The 13,939-nt window shown below is 40.6% G+C and overlaps 1 protein-coding gene across 2 annotated transcripts in view; it reads left to right on the top strand.

Moving 5' to 3' along the window:
• Nucleotides 1–489: 489 nt before the first annotated feature.
• The window catches only part of HECTD2 (HECT domain E3 ubiquitin protein ligase 2), a 77,351-nt gene continuing 63,901 nt past the window's right edge, over nucleotides 490–13,939 (top strand). For both annotated transcript variants that reach the window (XM_079900252.1, XM_079900251.1), the window contains exons 1-2: nucleotides 490–1,006; nucleotides 13,227–13,356. In XM_079900252.1, the coding sequence (XP_079756378.1) occupies nucleotides 869–1,006; nucleotides 13,227–13,356 (268 nt within the window). In that variant the 5' untranslated portion in view covers nucleotides 490–868. The remainder of the gene's footprint in view (nucleotides 1,007–13,226; nucleotides 13,357–13,939) is intronic.

The raw sequence follows: 13,939 nt of genomic DNA, 5'->3' as shown, positions 1-13,939 counted from the left end.
GTCCAAGTGGGGACGAGAGGAACAGGAATGGAAAGTGTGGCCTGGCCGTCCCACCCTGCGGTGCGGAAGGTGGGGCCCACGACGTCTCACTTCCCTTCCCCCCACCCTAGGCTTTTCCTTTGTAGGTAGGGGATCTCTGGGCATCTAGAAAGGGTCGGTCGACTAAAAAAGGATGCGCAGGCTCGAGACCTCTCTCCTGGGGCAAGCGGGCGTGTGGGCGGGCAGGGGTGGCAGGGACAAGCATTGGCCCCAAGGCGACGGCTTTGCGGGCGCTGGGGAGGAAAAGGCCACCAGCCTAGATCCCGCGGGTCTACGCGCTAAGTCAGGGCCGTCCGCGCAGAGGAGGCTGCCGCGCTCGCCCCGCCCCACAGGCGCTACTCGGGAAACGCTCTATCCCTGCGCGACCCTTTGCAGGCCTCGCCTTGTCCCCCCAAGTCCCGAGCCTCTAGTCCGAATCCCCTCCTTGCCATCTGGGGCGACAGTCCGCAAACAACATGGCGGCGCGGCGGCGGCGGCGGCGCCTCGTCTCCTGGCCCCAGGGGTTAGCAAGGGCGGCCGGGGCCAGCGTCCAGGACGCGCGACCCGCGAGCCCAGCAGGGGGCGGGGCGGGGGCGATTGAGGAGAGCAGCAGGCGGGAGCGGCTGGCGGGTGGAGCGAGCGGGGGCGGGGGCGGGGCATCCGGGCGCGCGCGCGGTGCGGGTGCGCGGCGGGTGCGCGGGCGCGGGCGCGGGCGGGGGCGGAGCGGCGGCTGAGGTTGGACGCGACGGCGCAGAGCCCTCTCGCGGCCGCGGCGGCAGCAGCGCCAGCCCCAGCAGCAGCCCGGCCGCCGCTGCCGCCGCCGCCTAGCGCTCCCGCTGCTCAGCTTGACATGAGTGAGGTGGATCGGGTGCCCTCGCCCGCCGCGCCGCCGGCTGTGGCGGCGACTGCGCCCGAGGAGAAGAAAGGGAAGGAACCGGAGCGCGAGAAGCTGCCGCCCATCGTGTCGGCTGGCGCCGGTGCGACTGCGGTAGGTGCCGGGCGGGGGCCGCGGGGCGCCCCGACGGCAGGTCGGGACGGGGGGAGAGGGGTGCCCGGGGACCCGCGTATCCTCCGGGGAGCCCCGGACCCGCCCGGGGAGAAGCGCTCAGGCTCCCCTTTCTCGGGCCGAAATCAAAGAGTTGTGCCTCGTGGGCAGCCGTGATCACTTCGCGATCTGCACCTTCCACCCTCGGGAAATGTCGGGGTGGCCGGATACGCTGGCTGTTTTCGATTATTTTCTGGCTTGGGGGGTTCCCACTTTCTCTAAGGAAATGACCAGCATCTTGGAGTCGGCATCATCTGTTGGATAAGGATAAGGTGTCAGGCAGGCGGGAGTGGGTTTTCCGCTGAGCTATCTGCCTGTCTTGGGAGAGCGAATATTTCCCCCTTTTCCTCGCTTTTCTTTCCGTTCCCCCTTCAGATTGAACAGTCTGCGGCGAGTTTCCACCTAATTGTGACCTTTCCGTTACTGTCAGCCTCGATGGTGGTTTTATTTTTCATATGATACAGGCGTGTGACGTAAGGTGGGGAAGCTTTTTTAACCTTTTATTTAAACTCAAGTGATCTAAGCTTCACGGGGATGATTTCCCAGATGGATTTTTTTAAGGATTATTTGGAGAGCGCTCTCAGGCTTCAAACTACATATTGCCAGATGATGTAATGGGACAGCCCCTCTTCCCCGTTTCTACTGGTGGTTTTGACTGTTTACTTTGGAGCACACACACAAAATTAACCTCTGATTTTTGAGATTTTTATTTGACATCATATTTAAATACTTCTTGAAACTTTAGTACATTTAAAGCGCATGACTGGTCATGCAGCCGTGCATGACAAAATGGTAAAAGTTTAGAGACCATGGTACATTTTGTTTATTCCTGCTTGCAGTTCATTTCTTAAAACCTCCCTCTTAAATGACTAAGAACTTACTAAAATAGCTCACTCTAATTTAAAGTATTATAGGAATAATGTTTTGATTTGGTAGGTTTTTCGAAAATGTCTAAGGACTGTGAACTGGAAATTGTTAGAACAAGCTCTTTACGTTAAATGAGCACAGCAGAGTGTAGACAGTGATAAAATGACACTTTAAAAAATTAGTACAGTTGATTGATAAGTTGGAGTTGCGGGTAGAAATTACCTTGGGAAATGCTTTGAAGGAATTTGTCACCCAACTGCTTGTAGACCCAGTTCTTGCTGTTGGTTTCCTGGGCTTTCAGAGCTTATCTGGGAAGTTCTTAACTGGCAAATAGGCAGTGTTTCAACAGTTCATTTCTAAGTCAGTTTAAAACAGTGAATGCATACATGCTTATAGGAACAGTTATGTGAATGAATTTAGGTCCTCAAGTAAGCACGCTCCCCCAAACTTATTTATTTCTGTGTAATTGAAAAACTGAAGGCTTGAAATAAAAACTTGGAGAAATTGATACAGTGTGGATACAGGTCTACAGACTGTTATCTGAAACCTTGGGGCTTTGAAATTCAGAGTTCTTCGGATTTTAGAAAGGTAATTCAGTACATATATTATGTATAATATCCACAGTGGGGTCCTGGCCATTTCCCCATAATCAAGCATATTAACAGCTCTGCAGTGAAATGTATGTGTTGTTCACACCAAATGAGGTAAGGTCTATAAGTAGCTTCCTGTCAGTTCAGCTCAGGTTGGATTGTCGGAGAGTTCAGATCAGGTACATGTTTTATCACCAAATAAGCTCTTTCAGTTTGAAGAGCTTAGAGGATTTTGGAAGTGTAATAAAGGAATGTGGACTTGTACTACTAGACAAACAGAAGAATAGAGTGCAAGAAGTTTTTTAAGATCTTGAATAAAACCTTGAAAAGACAGGTTAAATCAGAAGAGGATACGAATGAATAGCAACACTTGAGATTTCTGAAGGCAGTTTCTGGTGCCTTACAAGCAGGATTGGTAGCATTGTTTTTTTAAGTGACAGAGGTTTATCATTAGCACTGATGTTCTGAGTCACATCAGGAGAGAAAAGGACTTAGGTTTTGCAGCAAGAGTTAGGAGAGCAAGGGAGAGATGAGCAACTTATCAATGATGATATGTGGTATGTATTTGTCAGAGATTTCTAGAGCTGGAATTCTGTGCTATAGCAATGTAAAGCCTTAGTCAAGAAAATCTGTGCTTGGTCCTCCAGAGGGCGAGAAAAGCAGGGAGCTGGCACAATGTCCGAATTCATCTGTAGGTGGAGAATGCCTTGGTGTGGGGGGCAGGGAAAGACAGCTTGTGGCCTGCTTGGTTGTTTGCCAGCCTCCATGTGGATCAAATAGAGCTTCTGGAGGTTTGCTTAGGAACCTGATTGCCATCAATAACTTATCTCTTTGAACCATTTTAGTGATTCTTCCTTTTTGCCCCAGGTTAACAGCTCTTTCTATGTAGTTTGAGTTTATGACTCAATTACTGTAGCCCTACAGTACTAGCTTTTTCTAATAATCATTGTATCACATTTCTATGAGAGTTTGGAAATAGTTTAGAGTGACGGTTCCCTGAAATAAGTAGAAGGTCAGGTTATGATGACCCCAATTAAGCTTAAAGAGTTGGGATTGTATCCCAAAATTTTTTAAAAAGGTGCAGGGGTGGGATTGAGGGTGCAGGAAAGAACAGTCCTAACATGATTGATCCTAAGACTGCCTAAGTGTGCAGGAAGTCCATTCTAGCCAGCAAGTGCCTAACACGGTGGTCTCAAACCTGGCCAACATTGCCCAGGCCCAAATGCAGGCCAGTTAAATCAATTTCTGGGAGTGGGGCTCAGGCATCTTCTTTTTTTAAATTCTCAGGTGTAGCTAAGATTGAAAATTGACGCTCTGTGTAGTGAATTAAAAGCTCCTTGGAGTCTGTATTTTAAGTGCACTGCCCCGAGTCTGCTTAGTTAATGGAGCAGCATTTGAAATGGAGTAGGGAAAGGTATGGATTAAGTGAATGAGGCACAGCAGAAATCAGATTTAGTGGGGAGTTGAGAGAAATGGCAGCAAAGGTGGTTCTAGTTAGAGATGCTCACAGGTCCAAGATAGAGCCCCCAGAGGCCTCTCAGTGTTCGGGGTTGGCCTTGCTGCTGTGGAGAGGTGATGTAGGCCTACAGAGCTAAGGGGAATAAGGAATATGAAGGGCTAACGATGTGAATATTTACTGAAGTTGACAGATTAGAGTGGAGAAGAATATTATAAAGTAGTTGCTGCTGTAATACAGAAGTTAGAAAAAAATTGGTGAATGGGGAAGAAGAAAAGGGTCAAAGGAGGAGCAGATAATAGTGATGAGTGAGGATGAGTTTGTCTACTTCATCATTTAAGTCAGGTGAGAAGAGAAAGGGAGATTCTCCATGGCATAGGGTTCAAGAAAGAGCTAGACTTTACTTAGGTCAGAGAGGTGAAAGGAAACGGAGGAAATCATTTTAGGGTGGTAAAGGGAAGTTTGCCCACAATGAAGGTCAGGAGACTTGTCAAGCAGGGGGAAGGTGAGAGCAAAGCTTAAGGTATGTGGAGAGGATTTGGTAGGAAGTCGGTAACAAGAGTGAGAAGTTTGTACATGTTGTGTCAGGAGTGTTTAAAGGGGCTTGATGGAACCTCTGGGCCAAAAAGTAACTACCAATTATTGAACATTATTATGTTGAGCTTTGGGCTAGATGCTACAGAAAACACAAAGTTTAAAAAAAAAAAGATTCCTGCCTCAGGGTAGGCAGGGCTGACACATGAAAACACAGCAAAGCAAAGCAATGTGTAAAAGCCACCATGTGCCATAGAAACAATTTGCTCTGTAGGAGATCAGAGAAAGGATATCAGTGGGTGCAAAACTGTAAAGAAAGGGCTTAAAGTAAAGGTAATTATTTAGGCTGGCTGGCCATTGAAGGATGATAGGATTTGGATGGGCAAAAGCAAGTGGGAAAAGTAATCCAGTGGGGAAAACAATGTGAATGAGGCTTAAAGGGAAGAATTAGGGAGTAATAAAGTAAGCCCAATGGGAGCATGCTGGCAACTTGTGGGAGGTAAGTGAGATTGCATGGGGGCTGGACCAAATCAGCAGGTGGGGAAGTTGGGACTTCTTTTTTCCTGTTCTTAGCAAGAAACCATTGGAGTTTCTTAAATAGAGGAACAACATAATGAAATTAGTGGTAGTAATTAGAGGTAGTTAGACTGGAGGAGGAAGGAGAAAGAGGGCAAGGAAGGAGCTCTGCAGTTCATACTGGAGATCATGGGGCATCCGCTAGAGTTGTGGCCATGTGATAAGGTATAAGGGATGGAAGAATCCACACGAAGTGGAATCTAGTGGAACCTAGATAACAGGGATGAAAGAGAAGGAAGATTAATAAAGAAAAAGGATTCTAAAGTTTGCAGATGAGTTCTCTCAGAGAAAAACATTTACGTAAAAAGGCAATCCAGCCAACAGCATTCCAAATAAACGTGTATGTGTGAACTTCGATAAAACTTGCCCATCTAGGTGTTTGGAACAAACTTATTTTTGGAAAATTTTGTACCCTTTTCAAACGAGATGAGATGGGAAAGAATGAAGGCTATGGTGGTAAAAGTGTCTTAAGCAATTTAATAAACCACAGATATTACAAAAATGCATCATTTATGCATATGTGTAATACATATAAATAATACAAGTGATTGCCACCGTTTACTTCAGTACCTACTCTGTGCCAGGCATTTTCCATGTATCTTTCATCTAGTCAGTTAGTGCAACCAAAGCCAATCACCTAACTGCTGTGACCATGAGGAAGATACTGTTCCCACTTAACAGACAGGAATCTGAGAGTCAGGTTATGTGTAGTATACCTTGCCAGAGGGTAAAATGACTAGTAAGGGGCAGAGCTCGGTTTCAACTGAGACTTTTCTGGCTCAAAAAAATGCCATGCTCTTTGCCTTATTCCATGTACTCTGTATCTGTGGTCAGAGACCATGGGGTTCAAAGAACCCGTACCTATAGCAGTATTTCCTAGTTTAGAAGAAAGGATGTGGCCCAGGGACAAATTTGTTCAAAACTTTGTTCCTAGAGATAGAACTGTTACGGGAGAGAAATATGTATTCTAGAATATCTGATAATATCAGTTTTAATTATGGTATGAATGTATCATTAAATTCTATGTAAAGTAAAGCAATCTCATTAAAGAAGAGTGACCAGAGATTCATAAGACACAAAAAGGGAAGGCTGTCGCTACATAAATACATAACCAAGGTGTGTCTAATTTTGAGTGGGTTGTAAAGTCGTCTGCCAACTGTTTTTTTAATTGCAAAGCCATATTGTAGTTGCTACTTATCCTCCCATTCAAAATTAACTCAGGATGTTAGGACATGAATAATTTGACTATATTTACAGTTGAAGAAAAATGGTCATTATAAGTTACAAACCAGGGGCTTCCCTGGTGGTGCAGTGGTTGAGAATATGCCTGCCAATGCAGGAGACACGGGTTTGAGCCCTGGTCTGGGAAAATCCCACATGCCGCGGAGCATCTAGGCCCGTGCGCCACAACTACTGAGCCTGCGCGTCTGGAGCTTGTGTTCCGCAACGAGAGGCCGCGACAGTGAGAGGCCTGCGCACCGCGATGAAGAGTGGCCCCCGCTCGCTGCAACTAGAAAAAGCCCTCGCACAGAAACGAAGACCCAACACAGCCAAAAATAAATAAATAAATAAATAAATAAATAAATTTTAAAAAAAGAGAATCTGCCTGCCAATGCAGGGGATACAGGTTTGAGCCCTGGTCTGGGAAGATCCCACATGCTGTGGAGCCACTAAGCCCGTGCACCACAACTACTGAGCCTGCGCTCTAGAGCCCGCGAGCCACAACTAGTGAGCCCGCGAGCCACAACTACTGAAGCCCGTGCGCCTAGAGCCCGTGCTTCTCAACAAGAGAAGCCACCGTAATAAGAAGCCCACGCACAGCAATGAAGACCCAACACAGCCAAAAATAAATAAATAAATTTATTTATTTAAAAAAACCCATAACTTATGAACCAGAGAACCTCTAGAAGTGTCCAATATGATACTGCCTTGCTATTTGTAGCTCCCTTTCTATAAAATGGGGAAAATAGTAATAGAACTTACCTCACAGGGTAGATAAGAAGACTAACTTAGTTAATACACATAAAGTATTTAAGAAAGAGCCTTGACAAAGTAAGCATTCACATAAGCCAGCCAGCCCTTTCCCATCCTGTCCTGTGGCTTCAGTACTTTCCTTTACAAGCTTTCTTGGTTTTTTTTTTTTTTTTGGCTGCGACCTGCACGCATCTTGCGGGATCTTGGTTCCCTGACTAGGGGTCAGACCCGGGCCACAGCAGTGAAAGCCCCGAATCCTAACCACTAAGCCACTAGGGAACTGCTTTACAACCTTCTATATCAAGCCTCAAGCTCTACAGATACCACCTTTATCAACCTACCTGCACCACCCCCCCTACACACACACACACACACACACACACACACACACACACACACACACACGGGCCCTCTCTGAATTAAGGGATGTCACGCGCTCTCTGAACTCTTCAGGACTGGGGTATGGTACATATGAATTTTTCTGAAAGGGAAAAGCAATGGCTTCAGAAAGGGGTACTGCTCACTGTTCCAGTGTAGCAGCTTAGTCTGGCATAGTGTACGGAAATTAACTTGCTTATATTTACTTGACTTGAGGAAGAGAGAGTAGCGAAAGATCAACAGAAGATGAATGAAGAAGGAGGTGGAACTGAGAAAGCTCTGGAAAGTTTGGATTTTTCTACTTTTTCTCCTGTGATAAGGATCCCTTCTTGCACTATAAAAATGTTAAGACTGCTAAGCCTTATATGAATAACTAGTTGTTCTTAAGTTGATATTTATAACTTGGTGACAGTTTAGTAAGCAGTCAAAAAACATTTTGCAGGGAATAATTATAATAAATGTCTGTGCCTTTTAAAAATAGAAACTATTAAAATTTTACTAATTCACCTTAATTGAAAGGTCATTGTGAAGTTTGAACCTAGTCATTAAAGAAAGCTGTGTTTCAAATTAACTTGGTTTTGATCCAGACATTTTTATTAAAGAACAGTAAATTGGTTGAGAATTGTGACTACCTCAAATCACACATTTTAAAAGTAGTATTTTATCCTATAAGGGTAACCTGTTGATGCAATTTCCTTTTTTCCCATCTTGTGAAATAAGTGAATAAAATCACCCAAGCCAGTTTGCCTTTCTGATAAGCAAACACTGAAATTTCTGAGCATCAGGACTAACATTTCCTTTGTATTAAGTAGAGTTAGTTTTCAGTTATCTATAAGGTCAATCGCATTGTGATTTTTTTTTTTTTGAGTGTTAAAGTTTTGTTTCAGAATCCACATCCTTCCTAGTCTCCTTTGAAAGATGTGGTTTACATCACTTAAAGAAAGCAATTTCACTTGGGCCGGTGCTATTTAGTTGGGGAGGGAGATTCTTCACACCTTGAAAGTAGCCAACTTTTCACATCTTAGTAGAAGGTTATAGAGCACTGATTTTATAACCTAGTATCCTAATAAGGAACTGTGAAAAAACATACAAAAAAGAAGAACAAAATACCTCTACTCAGGAACAGGGCCTAAAATAGTCTCCTTTGTAGACTCTAAATACAGTTAAGGCCTCTCATCTGGTGTGGCCCTAACTGGTAGTTTAGGTCAGTTTATTTTAAAAGTTGGTAAAGCAAAGTATATTCAGTGCTTTTTATTTTAACTTAAAACATATAAATGTACATTTGTTCACCAATCTTTTGACATAGTAACATTTGCTCAGTATCTCAGGAAGCCACTCAAGTCTTTTGTAAAGTAGTTTTTCTATGCACCATAGGTATTCCCTGGACTCATTGAGACTGAAGGATCCCTGCTTTATATTAAGAGCACTTAATGTATTGCTGAACTATTCATCTTTGGGTTTGAAAAATAAATTTCATTGAGGTGTGACCAAAGTGTACAGATTGCCATTGTCCCTATATACTTATCTGAAATGACCAAAGCAAGAAACTCAGTTTTTATTACTTCAGATATCTTTGATTCTTCGTCTATATTTTATACCGTATTTAAATTTGCTACCTGTCCAGCAAATCTTTTCTTCCAGAATGATGCAGGGAAATGATGAAATCAGAATAATAATTCTGTCCTAATTCCTAAGATTGTATGTTGGATTGGATCTAGTTTAGGAAAGTATTCTTTCATCTATATCAGCTCTGTCCAATAGAAATAGAATGTGACCACATACATAACTTAAAGTTTTCTAATAGCCACATTAAAAAGAATAAAAATAAAGACGTAAAATAAATTTTAATAATGTATTTTATTTAATACAGTATATCAAGAAATTTACCATTTCAACATTTAATCAATATAGACGTTTAATGAGATATTTTATCTCTTCTTCATACTAAGCCTTTGAACACTGTGTATTTTACACTTACTAGCACATTTCAAGCGCTCAGTAGCAAATGGTTATATTAGTGCAGATTTAAATGTTGTCTTCTTGTTCTCCCAAGATTTCTTAGATTCATTCTTCGTTCTAATTACTGTTTATTCCTACTGCAGCAGTCCTCAACATGTGGTCCTCAACATCCTTTTAGATGTCCATGAGGTCAAAACTACCTTTGTAACGATACTGGGATGTTATTTGTGTTGCCTTGTTCTCTCTCATTCTCTCGAGTGTACGGTGTAGTTTTCTGTGTGACACATGATATTGCAACAAATTGAATGCAGAAACAGATATAAAAATAGATTTGCAAAATGTAAACCATGCCACTCTTCTCACTGATTTTTGTTTGGGAAAATAGTTAATTGTCCATAAGTGGGTTTATTCTATTTTAAAAGGAATTGTACATACATACAGTAATTTTTAAGAATGCAGAGAGGTCCTGAAACTAGAAAGTTTGAGAACCACTATGCTAGTGTATGTAGAATTTCCTTTGTATTATTACCATTAATGCTTTTTATTTGGTATTACTGATGACAGATATTCTACATAAGTGAATTTTCCAACTAGCCAAGTGTTGTTGGACATTTTAGAATACCCAGTCATTGATTGTATGGAACATTTTCTGAAATAACATTATGTACATCTCTTCTCAAATAGAAGATACTGAACATAATTTAACATATCCTGGTGACTGGATCCCCTATGACAACTTTGCACAGCCAACTAAACCAAAGAGCTCTATGGAGAATCCATCTACCTGTGCATTTGTGTGTGTTGTCTCTATAGTAAATAAAACTGCCAGTCTCACTTATCTAATAGCTAGAATGCAACATTAATTTTTACTTGATATGATTTAAAATGCTAGCATTTCCAGCTGGTTGCAAAGCTAGTAGTTTAAAATATGTTGTGAATAATGAATTTTGTAAACATTACAAAATAATGAATTTTGTAAACAGTTAAAAAAATTTTACTTCAGATACTCTAATATAGTGAGATATTATGACTTTAAAAAGTGTTTCATGATGGAACAGAGCCAGCAATTATTCTTTTATCAAAGATTGGTTTAGGGACTTCCCTGGCGTGCATTGGTTAGGACTCCACGGCTTCCACTGCAGGGGGCAGTTATAACAAGGAATGATATACTTTTTCAAATGTATAGGCTATTTTAATTTTATTTTTCTAATTAGCTAGGTCTGTGAACTTGAGCATATTGTTTTAATTTACCAAGATTATGCAAATTATGTAATTTACAAAGACTTTTATAGAAAAGTATTGCATATCACTATTTTATTAATCTCTTTCTCCAATTTTCTCTGTCCTCCTTGGGAATCTACATCTCTGTTAGAGATTAGAACTGATAGATGTTAAATGGCTTTATTGATTGAATCAGTTACTTGTGGGTTTTTTTTTTAATTATTTGAAGATTCCACAAGTGAACCAAGCAATGTTCTTTGGGATCTCCTTTTATTAAGAAGGAGTAGAGGAAGGGGGAGAAAAATAAAATAAAATATTGAGTCTTTCCCAGATTGCTAGAATATCAAAGATTTTCCTAAAGTACAGTTAGTTTTTCTGCTTATGTTAATTTCCTCTAGTTAGGTGAGTTGCTCCTGAAGCTATTATATTTCATTCAGCATATATCTATAAAAGTAGAGAAGATAACATCAACCACAAGAGTTGTGAAAACAGGCTGATATATGTAACATACTTCCTATCGCATGATAAATCCTTAATAAGTGATAGCTACTGTAGTGAGAAACTCTGAGCTATAGTGGTTTAAGAATACAGACATTAAGGTTATTCAGACTAGAGTTTGAATTCCCACTTCCCAGCTCTGTGAACTTCGGCATGGTACTTCAGTTTCCTCATTTGTAAAATGAAGTGTAAATATGCAACTCATAGGAATGTTGTATTAAAGCACCTAATATAATAGTAGGCATATACCTAGTACTCAATACATGACTTGTTTTAGTGAGTTATTATCATAGGAGTAACCATTTGTGAAACACTCAGCGTGTCATATGTTCTGTACAAGACCCTAGATGACGTTGTCTGTGATTCTGAAACTTCAGATTCATACCTACATCTGTTAGAAGATGACTTTATTTCAGTTGGGCAATATGTTTAACTTTTTTTAGGCTGGATCATGTAGCCTAATCCTAACACAGAAATATTGATTCAGACTTCACTGAGCCTAAATCTAGCCAAAAAGCAAGCAAAAACAAATAAAGCAAACAAACAAACCCAAATTCTTTGAGCAGCCAAAGATGTCACACACACAAAATCGCATATGTACTTTCCTTATGGAAGCATTCCTCAAGTTCTCATTTAGTGCCCCTCACATCTCTGTTGTTTTGTTAGCTGAATGACTTTAGGTGAGTCTCAATTCCATTTTCCTCATCTATGAAATAAAGGAGTTAAATAACTAATTTCTAGAAATCTCAAGTCCAGAAACTTTTAAATTCTATGTGTATAGCATCTGAATTTTTTATGGCTTATTTTTCTATACTAATCTCTTAAAAAGAAAAAACAATAAATTTACTCTGAAGTATAGGATCTATGCACAGGATTCCCTGGACGTCAAGCTCTGTGATGAATAAGGAATTTCTAGTCCAGCATGAAGGACCAGTATGACACCAATTATAATTTCAGTGGAATAATTTAAGTAAATCACAAGTATAAATAAGAGTGATTGATTTTTGTGGAAATGGTGACCACCAGAAAAAGCTTTGCAGAGAAGTTATGATAGAATGGGTTAGGCTGCATTTACAAGGTAGTCCCAAGTTTCAGTGTTTGAAAATTGTAAAGGTGCATTTATTGCTGATGGTATAATCTAATGTTGGTCAGCAGTGGCTCTGCCTCACATAGTAATTCGGGGACCCAAGCCAACGAATGCTGTAGCATCTCAGCTTGTAGCCTCTGGGATTATTACAGTGGAAGAAAAGAGAGAGGAACTGGAGATTGTCCCACCAGCCTTAAATGCATCAGTACTTTCTGGTCCCAAAATGGCAGACATCACTTCTGCTTCTGGCCTGTTAGAATTAATCAGATGGCTGCATTTAGCTGTAAGAGAGTGGGCGATGTGGGAAAGTGAATATTTGGTGAGTGTAAATGTTTTTGCAACATGGCATCTGAGTTGATTCTAAAAAGCTAAGTGGAAATCAGTCTGGTAAATGAGGAAGGAGGAAATGAAAAACTCTCTACTCTGAAAGCAAAGAATGCCTAGCCATATTTTTCTTAAGTCCCCTTACACCCAAAGTCCAATCTCGTGTTTAGAGAAATAAATGAACTCTAAAAGATTTATCTTTTGACCTGAGCTTTTGAAGTTGCATCAAGACTAGAAAACCTTTAATCAATCAACCTGCGAAGTATCATATGCATGTTAACTACTGAAAAAATATTTGTGGAGGTCACAAAAACAGTGTTACCTAAATACCAAGTTAAAATAGCAGATAACATGAATGAAACGTGTACTGTGGGCAAGGAACTCTGCTCATTGTTTTACATGCATTATCTCAGTTAAACCTCACAGTAACCCTGTGAGGAAGGTACTGTTATTATCCCCATTTCCAAACTTTATCAACCTGTAAGCAGTTAGATGGCATGACTGTTTTCCTTTTATACTTAAAACAATTTGGTCCTGGAAAAGGTAAGTCAATAATATATACAGGTTTTATCTATCTATCTATCGTGCATCTATCGTCAGATTAAAATCTCTATTTTAAATGTTTACGATTTTTGCAGTAAAATAATTTAAATAGAGTGACTAGGAATTATGCTGCAATGTTAACTTTTCTGTTTTTAGGGTTTGGACAGGGGATCCAAAGGCCAGATTTCTACTTCCAGCAGTTTTGTTTCAACTGTTAACCAGAAGAAAGAAGCTGCTGAAAACAGAAGTTCACCTACACATCTTGTTTTCCCTAACATCAAGAATGGTAAAAAATTTTTAATTTTAAAAATTAATGTAGTTACAATTATTAAAAGTATATGTAGTATGTGTATCTTGGCGCAAGTATATTATTGAACTATTAAAAAGTAGATTTTAATTATTCAGTGTTGTTCTACTAGGTCTAGTTAGTTAATACAATAAAAAATAAGCTATAAATATTTACAGAAAGGAGCAAAATCATTATTTTTAGGTAATTGTTACCTAGAGTAAGAGAATCACATACAAAGCTCATGAATAAGAAAGTTTGGTTAGGGTGCCTGACACAATATAAACATACAAAAATTCAGTAGATTTCCTTTATTTGAGCAGTAATCAATCAGAAGAGTTGATGGAAAATATACGAAATATTTAGAAATAAACCAAGGAGAAAGTGAGCAAAACCTATACGAAGAAAAACTATGAAACTTTATCAAAAGACTAAAAGGTGGTTTGAACGGAAAAACTTAAATATCATAGAGATCTCAGATACACCCGATTTACTCTCTAACATTTAATGAATTTTTCAACAGTTTTTTGGGGGGAAACTTAAGAAAATGATGCTCTATTTGATTTATAAGAATAAATGAGAG

The sequence above is a fragment of the Stenella coeruleoalba genome (assembly GCF_951394435.1).
Source record: "Stenella coeruleoalba genome assembly, chromosome: 16".
Taxonomy (NCBI): domain Eukaryota; kingdom Metazoa; phylum Chordata; class Mammalia; order Artiodactyla; family Delphinidae; genus Stenella; species Stenella coeruleoalba.
The sequence above is the reverse complement of the archived record's forward strand: the minus strand, read 5'-3'. Positions and strand labels throughout refer to the sequence as shown.